General features: G+C 44.5%; 1 protein-coding gene across 1 annotated transcript in view; it reads left to right on the top strand.

Annotated features, from left to right (window-relative positions):
- Nucleotides 1-12737, top strand: part of TENM4 (teneurin transmembrane protein 4) — a 315526-nt gene that overhangs the window by 123609 nt on the left and 179180 nt on the right. The window contains exon 4 of the mRNA XM_081327781.1: nt 9959-10057. Within this exon, the coding sequence (XP_081183907.1) occupies nt 9959-10057 (99 nt within the window). The remainder of the gene's footprint in view (nt 1-9958; nt 10058-12737) is intronic.

Genomic DNA, 12737 nt, shown 5'->3' with positions numbered 1-12737 from the left:
CCTCCCCCGGGTGTTATCCGCCGGCAATCTTTTACCGGCAGCACCCTGAGAAGACCCTCCCTGTGGGAGCGCACAGGACGAAGGGAACTTGATGCTGGCAGCAGGTGTTCCCTCAAATATCCCGGACCCAAGCCATTTAGGGCTTTATAGGTCATCACCAGCACCTTGAATCTCACCCGGAGGGCAACCGGAAGCCAATGCAGCTCACGGAGAAGAGGTGTTACACGGGAGTATCGGGAAACCCCCATCACAACTCGCGCGGCCGCATTCTGCACCAGTTGAAGCCTCCGAGTGGTCCTCAAGGGCAGCCCCATGTAGAGAGCGTTGCAGTAGTCTAAACGGGAGGTCACGAGCGCATGAGTGTGCGTAGGGCATCTCGGTCCAAGTAGGGTCGCAACTGGCGCACCAGGCGAACCTGGGCAAAAGCCCCCCTGGTCACGGCTCCTATATGATCTTCAAAATTGAGCCGTGAGTCCAGGAGGACGCCCAAGTTGCGAGCCCTATCAATTAATAAATTCTTGAGATCTCCTGAGCTATCCAATAGAACGTAGCTCCAATTATTCATAGCTACGCATTCCACTGCCAGCCAAATTCCAGTAGCAATAGCACTTCAGACTTATATACCACTTCACAATGCTTTACAGCCCTCTCTAAGCGGTTTACAGAGTCAGCATGTTGCTCCCAATAATCTGGGCCCTCATTTTACCGACCTTGGAAGGATGGAAGGCTGAGTCCACCTTGAGCTGGTCAGGATTGAACTGCTGGCAGTCGGCAGAATTAGCCTGCAATACTGCCTTCTAATCACTGCGCCACAGGAAGGAAGGAAGGAAGGAAGGAAGGAAGGAAGGAAGGAAGGAAGGAAGGAAGGAAGGAAGGAAGGAAGGAAGGAAGGAAGGAAGGAAGGAAGGAAGGAAGGAAATGAAATGAACCTTTATTGTCAAAGTACAACTATGTGTACATTAAGATTAGCTGAGCCTCCCTTTGTGCTCCCACCCCCCAACACACAGTGACAACAAACCTTCCATCTTACTACACCATGTGAATCAACTACACCACACACCGGCCTCCCAAGTCAATTCTGCATAAAATTCACACAAGTTATTTCTCATTCAAAAGCCTAACAGCCCACGGATAAAAGCTGTTTTTCAGCCTGTTGGTGCGGCTGGCTATACTCCTATATCTCCTACCCGATGGTAGGAGAGTAAAGAGATACCGTCTAGGGTGGAAAGGAAGGAAGGAAGGAAGGAAGGAAGGAAGGAAGGAAGGAAGGAAGGAAGGAAGGAAGGAAGGAAGGAAGGAAGGATTCCAATGTCCTTGAGTTGATAGGCAGGTAGATGGACAGACAAAAACTGTTGTGGATTTCCTAAGTCGCCATTTCAAGAGGTCCCTGATCTGGCTGGTGCATTTTGACTTCAGCTTTCTTAGAGGGCACACAGTACTGTAGGAGGCCTGCCCTGTGTGTATCCTAGAGAGAACACAAAATTTGAAAAGAGATTAGTTTACATAATTCCGAAAATTAACTAGTTGCGCTTTAGCTTCCTGTTTCTTAATTTTAATTTAATTTTAATTTAATTATATTTATATACCGCCCTTTCCCGAAGGACTCAGGGCGGTTTACAGGGCATTTTAAAATCACACCAATACAAATACAAAAGTTAAAAGACAATTAAAAAGATTAAATTATCCCTGAGAATAAAACCCCAGTTAAAATTCTCAGCCTGGGCCAGAGAGCTCAAAGAGCCAAGTCTTCAGGTCCCGGCGGAATGAACGCAGGTCAGGGGCAGTCCTGAGCTCCATGGGCAGCTGGTTCCAGAGGGCAGGTGCACCCACAGAGAAGGCCCTCCCCCGGGTGTTATCCGCCGGCAATCTTTTACCGGCAGCACCCTGAGAAGACCCTCCCTGTGGGAGCGCACAGGACGAAGGGAACTTGATGCTGGCAGCAGGTGTTCCCTCAAATATCCCGGACCCAAGCCATTTAGGGCTTTATAGGTCATCACCAGCACCTTGAATCTCACCCGGAGGGCAACCGGAAGCCAATGCAGCTCACGGAGAAGAGGTGTTACACGGGAGTATCGGGAAACCCCCATCACAACTCGCGCGGCCGCATTCTGCACCAGTTGAAGCCTCCGAGTGGTCCTCAAGGGCAGCCCCATGTAGAGAGCGTTGCAGTAGTCTAAACGGGAGGTCACGAGCGCATGAGTGTGCGTAGGGCATCTCGGTCCAAGTAGGGTCGCAACTGGCGCACCAGGCGAACCTGGGCAAAAGCCCCCCTGGTCACGGCTCCTATATGATCTTCAAAATTGAGCCGTGAGTCCAGGAGGACGCCCAAGTTGCGAGCCCTATCAATTAATAAATTCTTGAGATCTCCTGAGCTATCCAATAGAACGTAGCTCCAATTATTCATAGCTACGCATTCCACTGCCAGCCAAATTCCAGTAGCAATAGCACTTCAGACTTATATACCACTTCACAATGCTTTACAGCCCTCTCTAAGCGGTTTACAGAGTCAGCATGTTGCTCCCAATAATCTGGGCCCTCATTTTACCGACCTTGGAAGGATGGAAGGCGGAGTCCACCTTGAGCTGGTCAGGATTGAACTGCTGGCAGTCGGCAGAATTAGCCTGCAATACTGCCTTCTAATCACTGCGCCACAGGAAGGAAGGAAGGAAGGAAGGAAGGAAGGAAGGAAGGAAGGAAGGAAGGAAGGAAGGAAGGAAGGAAGGAAGGAAGGAAGGAAATGAAATGAACCTTTATTGTCAAAGTACAACTATGTGTACATTAAGATTAGCTGAGCCTCCCTTTGTGCTCCCACCCCCCAACACACAGTGACAACAAACCTTCCATCTTACTACACCATGTGAATCAACTACACCACACACCGGCCTCCCAAGTCAATTCTGCATAAAATTCACACAAGTTATTTCTCATTCAAAAGCCTAACAGCCCACGGATAAAAGCTGTTTTTCAGCCTGTTGGTGCGGCTGGCTATACTCCTATATCTCCTACCCGATGGTAGGAGAGTAAAGAGATACCGTCTAGGGTGGAAAGGAAGGAAGGAAGGAAGGAAGGAAGGAAGGAAGGAAGGAAGGAAGGAAGGAAGGAAGGAAGGAAGGAAGGAAGGAAGGAAGGAAGGATTCCAATGTCCTTGAGTTGATAGGCAGGTAGATGGACAGACAAAAACTGTTGTGGATTTCCTAAGTCGCCATTTCAAGAGGTCCCTGATCTGGCTGGTGCATTTTGACTTCAGCTTTCTTAGAGGGCACACAGTACTGTAGGAGGCCTGCCCTGTGTGTATCCTAGAGAGAACACAAAATTTGAAAAGAGATTAGTTTACATAATTCCGAAAATTAACTAGTTGCGCTTTAGCTTCCTGTTTCTTAATTTTAATTTAATTTTAATTTAATTATATTTATATACCGCCCTTTCCCGAAGGACTCAGGGCGGTTTACAGGGCATTTTAAAATCACACCAATACAAATACAAAAGTTAAAAGACAATTAAAAAGATTAAATTATCCCTGAGAATAAAACCCCAGTTAAAATTCTCAGCCTGGGCCAGAGAGCTCAAAGAGCCAAGTCTTCAGGTCCCGGCGGAATGAACGCAGGTCAGGGGCAGTCCTGAGCTCCATGGGCAGCTGGTTCCAGAGGGCAGGTGCACCCACAGAGAAGGCCCTCCCCCGGGTGTTATCCGCCGGCAATCTTTTACCGGCAGCACCCTGAGAAGACCCTCCCTGTGGGAGCGCACAGGACGAAGGGAACTTGATGCTGGCAGCAGGTGTTCCCTCAAATATCCCGGACCCAAGCCATTTAGGGCTTTATAGGTCATCACCAGCACCTTGAATCTCACCCGGAGGGCAACCGGAAGCCAATGCAGCTCACGGAGAAGAGGTGTTACACGGGAGTATCGGGAAACCCCCATCACAACTCGCGCGGCCGCATTCTGCACCAGTTGAAGCCTCCGAGTGGTCCTCAAGGGCAGCCCCATGTAGAGAGCGTTGCAGTAGTCTAAACGGGAGGTCACGAGCGCATGAGTGTGCGTAGGGCATCTCGGTCCAAGTAGGGTCGCAACTGGCGCACCAGGCGAACCTGGGCAAAAGCCCCCCTGGTCACGGCTCCTATATGATCTTCAAAATTGAGCCGTGAGTCCAGGAGGACGCCCAAGTTGCGAGCCCTATCAATTAATAAATTCTTGAGATCTCCTGAGCTATCCAATAGAACGTAGCTCCAATTATTCATAGCTACGCATTCCACTGCCAGCCAAATTCCAGTAGCAATAGCACTTCAGACTTATATACCACTTCACAATGCTTTACAGCCCTCTCTAAGCGGTTTACAGAGTCAGCATGTTGCTCCCAATAATCTGGGCCCTCATTTTACCGACCTTGGAAGGATGGAAGGCTGAGTCCACCTTGAGCTGGTCAGGATTGAACTGCTGGCAGTCGGCAGAATTAGCCTGCAATACTGCCTTCTAATCACTGCGCCACAGGAAGGAAGGAAGGAAGGAAGGAAGGAAGGAAGGAAGGAAGGAAGGAAGGAAGGAAGGAAGGAAGGAAGGAAATAGCAATAGCACTTAAGACTTATATACCACTGCATAGTACTTTACATAGCCCTCTCTAAGCAGTTTACAGAGTCAGTATATTTGCCCTCCAATAATCTGGGTCCTCATTTTACCAACCTCGGAAGGATGGAAGGCTGAGTCCACCTTGAGCCAGTCAGGATCGAACTGCTGGCTGTGGGCAGAGTTAGCCTGCAATGCTGCCTTCTAACCATTGTGCCCCCAGGGCTCCTTAACAGAAGGAACAGTATCATTCAATGATAATTCAACCAACGTCAGCCTTGTCTGGCGTTTTCCCCAATTAGCATCCTTCTGTGCATTTTGTTCTAAAGGGTGTAAACAACCTGTACCTCGTGATGCGTGCTTCAGACAGTTTTAGATGTCTAAATGTAATTGTTTTGCAACCATTGAAGAAATGTGAACATTGATGGATAGTGCAGTGAGATCCCTGCTTTAGCACTAGCCAGGTTCGCGTTTTCAAGGATCCGAAGACATTTCTTAAGTCGTCCTTAAGTCTGAAATTGTGCAGATAAGGATCGTGACAATGATTGTGAATTTTAAAACTGGCAAAAAAATGGACCGTGATTGGATAAACAGATGCCGCTTATGCCATAGAATGCACACAGCTAGTCCTTGACTTACAACAGTCCAACTTGAAGTTACCGGGGCCCTGAAAAAGGACTTAGGACCGTTTTTCACACAACCGTTGCAGCATCCTCAGGGTCATGTGATTGAAATTTGGACACTTGTATCGTATTTCCCCGAAAACAAGAACGGGTCTTATATTAAGGGCTTATTTTCAGGTGATGTCTTATGTATTCATCTACATTTATTCAAATAAATGTCAATAATATTAATTTTTATATATATTTTATTATACATTAATATGATTATTTTATAATTGAATAAGTCCAATGGCCGTACTAAATGTGTCCTGTCTGGTTGATGATCTTAACTGGTGCTGATTTTGGGGTAGGGCTTATATTAGGAGCACCCCGAAAAATCACGCTAGGGATTATTTTCCAGTTAGGTCTTACTTTGGGGTAAAATATGGTATATTTATGACGGTCGCAGTGTGTCCCAGAGTCACGCCATCCCCTTTTGCGACCTTCTGAGAAACAAAGTCGATGGGGAAGCCACTTCACAACCTTGTTACTAACTGAACACCCACAATGATTCATTTAACCGCTGTGGCGAGAAAGGTCATACAGTGGATCGAAATTCACTTCACCACTGTCTCGCTTAACCACAAAAATTGGGGGCTGAACTATGACCGTAAAGTGACGCGCTTACCCGTAGCTTATTCCCAACCGGTTTCTAGCACCGGATGAAGACAAAAAAGGGGGGAACTCTCCAAGTTGTCTCCCTCAGCTTCAAAATATCGTTGACATTAGCAGTGGCTCGTAAGGCTATTTTTGCCCTTCTAAAATGGGCCTGAGTGGAATAAATTTAAAAGGAGCGTCCAGCGGCCGGTGTTCATTTGCACAGCTCCATCCCCCAAAGAGGACTAAATCAATATCCTATTTATGAAACTGAAATCAGTCGATATATCGAAAAGATTTAGTTTCTGAGCGGGGCTGATGGTCAGCGCTGTGTAATTGTAGCCGGCTGTGCAGCAAAGCTAAGATCTTGTTAAGACCTAATAGGAGCAAGGTTGCCGGCTGTGTATTTCCTCTTATTAAAATATTGCTCCAGCAAGCTAGGCGTTCTGCAGAGGACAGCATCAATCAATTAGTAGCGTTTCCCTTCCTAACCTTACCCCTCCTCCCCCCCCCAGGAGTTTCTTGGCCACATCGCTCTTCCCTCATCCTGACTTTGGATAATTGCATGTTGTAGTTAGTGTTTATTACTGCCATCACTTTTGTAATCCAGTGGAACGTTGTGGTTGTTGTTTTTTTTTCTTTTCCCCAAACAACACTGCAAGCTGATGCAGAGCCCTCTAAGAGACATCCTGGGCCAACTTTGGAAGATAAAAGAACAACGGAGTTGGAAGGGACCTTGGAGGTCTTCTAGTCCAACCCCCTGCTCAAGGAGGAGACCCTATACCAAGGGTAGGCAAGCTTGGCTCTTTTATGACTCGTGGACTTCAACTCCCAGAATTCCTGAGCCAGCCTGGCTCAGCTTGGAAACCTCTCCCTTTCCCCTCAGCATGGCTGGCTCAGGAATTCTGGGAGTTGAAGTCCACCAGTCATAAAAGAGCCAAGGTTGCTTACCCCTGACCTATACCATTCCAGACAGTGGGGTTGTCCAGTCTCTTCTCTACTACAAGCCTGCTTCCTCCTCGGATGATTATTTGCGTTCTCTGTTCATCTGCTCAGCTGTAGCTTTGGTTCATCTTTGGTTAAATATGTTTATTTAACTGTGTTATGACTTCATAGTTAAACTGTTCCTACTGCTGTTGATATAACACCATCTCGGCTGAAGTTAGATCAAAGGTTAACTCAGCAGAAGACCGTTGTCGTCATCTTTCTGCTACCAGATGACAGTAATATATGTGGTGGCCTTCTGATCTCTTGAAACTCCCCTTCAAGTCCAGGCCCAGGCAGAACCATCATTCAGATATTACAGAATTGAGCGGTTATTTGTAGGTAGCGTCATCCGATTGATGCTGCAGGACCTCGGACAGCTCCATCATCCAGTTGACTCCAACAAGACATCCAGGAATGACACAGCCAAGCACTGCTGGCTGTGCTGCTTATTTATGTGTTATGTCCGTTTATACAACGTCTTTTCATCCCTTGGATACTCAAGGAAGCTAACAGTCCTGGGAATGGGACAACTCTCCAGGACCATTCAGCAATTCAATTTAATTATTTAAAATAATTTAAAAACTTACTTTAATTTTTGTCATTCACATTTCATTTTGTCGCTTCTTACATTTCTCTTTTCCTTCCTTCTTTCCTTCCTTCCTTCCCTCCATCCCATCCCATCCCATCCATCCATTCATCCATCTCTTTTCTCTTTTCCTCCCTCCCTTCCTTCATCCCATCCTTCCATCCATCCTTCTCTTTTCTCTCTTTTCCTCCCTCCCCTCCTTCCTCCCTCCCTCCATCATCCATCCATCTATCCAGTCTTCCCTTTTCTCTCTTTCCCTCCCTCCCTCCCTCTTGCTTGCTTGCTTCAGCCCATCTCAATGTATACATGGTTGTACTTTGACAATAAAGGTTCATTCAACATTCAACCAATAAGGCAACTCTGGGTGGCCCACAAACAGCTGAAATTACAAATATAAAAACAGTTAAAATTTGTAAAAGCTGTACACAAAGAAAAAACAACCCTACAGAATTTCTTTGCTGCAAGAGCAGTTTTATCTAGCTAGGGCCCGGCAACCTCTGTCGAAGAGAAGATAAATTCACACGTAAACCTCCATCCTGAAGCCTAACATTGCATTTCCCTACCCCAGTCCAAGTAACATGTTCAGCATTAGCACAATGCAATTTCAAAGTCACCAGGATTTTCATCCAAGACTCCATGTTTTCCCCTTTGGAAAACTTTTTCTGAATGTCAGAAATATGAGAATAATAGTCCTGCCGAAAGATTACAGCTGTCAAGAATAAAAACCTAGAGTAGAGTAGTGTAGTGTAGTGTAGAATGCTATTTTTGGAGATTGCTTCTCTATTTTTCTTTCTGCTTTTTGCATTTTTTTATCACTCTCCAACCTCACTTCCTTGTGCTTATTTTGTTATTGGCAGTTGCATCAAGGCTACATCACTCAGAATCGTATCTCGTTTTTATATCGGCAAGTTCCTGCTAAATTGCACAACTTCATATTGAGAATAGCAACGACAAAAAAGACGACAAGGGCTTTTAACTGCTGATAAATTCTCATTTGTGTCCTCCCTGCTTTGCCATTTGGCACCTGATCCATCAAAAATTTCCTCTCCTTATTATTTATTTCCATTTTGGCCCAGCGTTTTGCCTGTGTGCTTAGGAAGTGTGAAGACAAACGACAGCAAGCTTTTGATTTTAGCAGTTGTCAAGGTCTGTATTTCTAGTTCCTGCCTGTTGAACATCTGTGGAGATTCTCATTCATCCAGGTCTTGGGTGACCCAAAGGTGCTTTTTTTCCCCAAAAGGCAACTGGAGTTCCTTGGTTTTTCCTTGAGAAGACATTTCACTTCCATGAGAAGACATTTCACTTCTCATCCAAGAAGCTTCTTCAGTTCTTTGCTGAAGAACTGAAGAAGCTTCTTGAAGGATTTGGCTTATCAAAAGGTGATCACATGACCTTGCAACAAAGGAACGGTCATAAGTATGAGTCGGTGGCCAAGGATCTGGTCACATGATCATGGGGATGCTACAAAGGTCGTAAGTGTGTGAAAAACGGTCATAAGGCACTTTTTTCAGTAATGTTGAACGGTCGCTAAATGAACTGTTGTAAGTCGAGGACTACCTGTATATATTATGTAGACTTTGATACTATTCATTCTCTATACAGGTTGCAAAAAAAAACCCAAACCAACTTTAATTAGAGCTTCTTGCCCCTCTTCCTTGTAAATAAGTATTGGGGAGAAAATGTGTGTGGGGGGGAAAGTCAATAAGAAAAACCATTTTCTTTTTGCTTCAGCTCTATTAATCGTGTGTCTGTGTGTGTATACATATATATGTATGTGTGTGTGTGTATATGCGTGTGTGTGAGATAGATCTGATAGATAGATATATGTGTGTCTGTGTGTGTATGTCTGTACACACTATTATATAACCCCAGGCTTTCATGTCCTTCCCAATATGAGTACACCATTGCTCACATAAAGATACAGGAGGTCCTCAACTTATGACTACAATTGAGCCGAATATTTCCATTGCTAAGCGAGACAGTTGTGAGTTTCAACCCCACTTTATGACCTTTCGTGTCACAGTTGTGAAGTGAATCACTGCAGTTGTTAAGTGAGTAGCACAGTTGTTAAGTGAATCTGGCTTCGGGACACTGCAACCGTCGTCAATATGAGTCAGTGTCCAAACGCCCGAATTGTGACCAGGTGGCCATGGAGAAGAGGCTGCAACGGCCACGTGAAAAGCATTCGCGGATCCCTTTGTTCAGTGCCTTTGTGACTTCAAGCGGTCCCTCAGCGCACCGTCGTTAAGTCGAGGACCCACCTGTACGAAAGCCAAACCGAGTCTTAAGCTCTTTACCGGAATTCGGCTATTGGGCAGCCTCTGTTTTCTGCTGTGACTGAGTACGTGAAATACGTTGTTGTGGTCAAGACAGGAGTGGGTGCTTCTCCAAGGCTGTATATGTATATGTATATGTTGCCTGGCGCTATACATATGGCTCGATGCCCCCCCCCCCCGTTCATTCTAATTCCATGCACAAGCCACCTTTATAACCATCGTGGGTTGAGGACGTTCATGCTTCATGACTGCATGTCTCACTTGCCTTCATTCGTGTTTCCACATGTACATAGAAACATACCAAAGCAGACATTCCTAGAGACATTACAGGACAACTTCATTGAGATGGACATTCTTACCTCTTCCCGACATGACGGTGCTTTCAATGATGGGTATGTTGATGTTGCTTAACGCGATTCTTTTCTTTTTATTTCGGTTTTTTTTAAAAAAAAATCTCGCATGCCAAAATCCAGCTCGCTCACCTCTTGTGATGCCTCTTCCCCCAAACTTTCTGCCCCGTTATAATCCAATATTTTCCACTTCCGTTCTTTTTTCCCCGTGGAATGGAAACCGTGAGCTACTTCAGTTGAAGGGACACAAAATCGTCCTGTACATATTAATGGCAGCCTTGTTAATATGCTAATTCATTGCCATTTCATGGGCCCTCATGCTAATTACCATTTCATATGTTGGCTGTTTTAATAGGATGGGCCTGGAGGTTTTATTTGGAATCGGTTTTGGATTTCGATCACCTAATCGGATGTTTTCCAAATGTGTCGTCCGAACTTTAACAGGGGGGAAAAAAACCCAATTTTCTCATCTTTTGACCATTCTGCTTATTATATATCTATATATCTATATCTATATAGAAAGAGAGAGAGAGAGAGAGAGAAATAAAGAGAGAGAGAGAGAGAGAGAGAGAGAGATGATTGATAGATAGATAGATAGATAGATAGATAGATAGATAGATAGATAGATAGATAGATAGAGATAGAGACAGATAAATATTGATGGGTAGAGATAGATATAGAGATAGATATAGATAGATATATTGTTCTTATGGTTCCCTAGGAAGGGAAACGCCGAAGAACGTACTATGCAGGCAGTCCTCAACTTACAACCACAATTGAATTCCAAATTTCCATGTCTAAGCAAGACAGTTGCTAAGTGAGATTTGCCCCACTTTACGACCTATCTTGCCACAGTTGTTAAGCAACTCACTGCAGTTGTTAAATGAGTAACACCATTGTTAAGTGAATCCGGCTTCCCCATTGACTTTCCTTGTCAGAAGGTCGCAAAAGTTGATCACGTCACACACACACACACACACACACACACACACACGGGACACTGCGACCGTCATAAATATGAACTGGTTGTCAAGTGTCTGAATTATGATTACGTGACCATGGGGATGCTGCAACGGTCATAAGTGTGAAAAACAGTCATGGGTCACTTTTTCTTTTTCAGCGCCGCTGTAACTTCAAACGGTCACTAAACGAATTATTGCAAATGGAGGACTATCTGTATTTCAAATAACAGGATAATATCAGTAGATGGTGCCTCCCCTCCCCCCTCTCTCAGAGAAGCTATGCTGCATTCTGAAAGCAATAACTCATTGGGGCTATAATTGAACAAGATTTAATGAAAAATAGCTAATTATTAGTTTTCTGTCTCTAGGTGAGAGAATCGTTGAGTGAGTTTCGCCCCATTTTATGACCTTGCTGCCACAGTTCTGAAGTGAAGTCCTTGCAGTTGTTAAGTTAGTAAGACGGATGTGAAGTGAATCTGGCTTCCCCCATTGATTTTGCTTATTAGAAGGTCGCCAAAGGGGATCACATGACCCCGGACCACTGCAACTGTCATAAACACAAGCCAGTTGCCAAGCATCTGAATTTTGATCAAGTGACCAGAGGGACGCTGCAACGGCCGCAAGTGTAAAAACCGGTCATAAGTCCTTCATTTCAGTGCCATTACAACAGTCACTAAATGAATGGCTGTAATTTGGGGACTTAACCTATAGCACACTTCTGGATCTCCAAGCCCAGTGGCGAAAGCAGATCTTTAAGGACTTATGAGAGAATCAGGGTGATAAACTGCTTGTCAACATCCATCTCAAGAATCCAAATAAAACTCCAGATTCATCCCGTTTCCGAAAAATCTTACTCTTTATTGGATACACAGCTTGGTTAGGTCGAAGCAAAACTAACTCTGAGGTTCCGACACCAATTCATAGGCTTAAATAATAGATTTCCCAGCCAAACTCCCAACGTCTTACCTAATCCATTATCAACAAGTCCACTTCGTTATGGGAACCGTCTGCTTCAAATCCACACCCGCTTGGGCGTCCTTGACAAGGTTTCAGGATCCCATGGTCTGCAGCTGAACTGAAGACGTAAACCCAGTTGTGAGTTTAACTTTGTCTTCTCGCTAGGAGATAACTGCCTGGTGGCAACGGTACTGGAATCCTGCATAGTATTTGCAGGAGAGAATTTGCACGGCAGAATACCTTAATCCCTTTGGTGCTGATTTGCTTCTTCTGCCTTGCAAATGTCCTCTGAAGCCTGCCTGCCTACCTGGTGTGAAGGAAACACAGCTGTTAATGTCACATTTGCTGGAAGAAGACACCAGCAGAAGCGTTTCTCCTGGAGAGACCCCGCTATCCTGATTCTCTTTTGCAAACCTTTAGGTCAGAATGCTGGCCTACTTTACCTTACTTTACCTTACCTTACCTTACTTTACTTTTACTTTAGTTTTTTACTTTACTTTACTTTACTTTACTTTACCTTACCTTACCTTACCTTACCTTACTTTACTTTTACTTTACTTTACTTTACTTTACTTTACTTTACTTTACTTTACTTTTTTACTTTACTTTTTTACTTTACTTTACTTTACTTTACCTTACCTTACCTTACCTTACCTTACTTTACTTTTACTTTACTTTACTTTACTTTACTTTACTTTACTTTACTTTACTTTACTTTTTTACTTTACTTTTTTACTTTACTTTACTTTACTTTACCTTACCTTATCTTACTTTACTTTTACTTTACTTTACTTTACCTTACT

This window comes from Vipera berus (assembly GCF_964194415.1).
Source record: "Vipera berus genome assembly, chromosome: 4".
Lineage (NCBI taxonomy): Eukaryota > Metazoa > Chordata > Lepidosauria > Squamata > Viperidae > Vipera > Vipera berus.
This window is presented reverse-complemented; position numbering and strand designations above follow the sequence as displayed.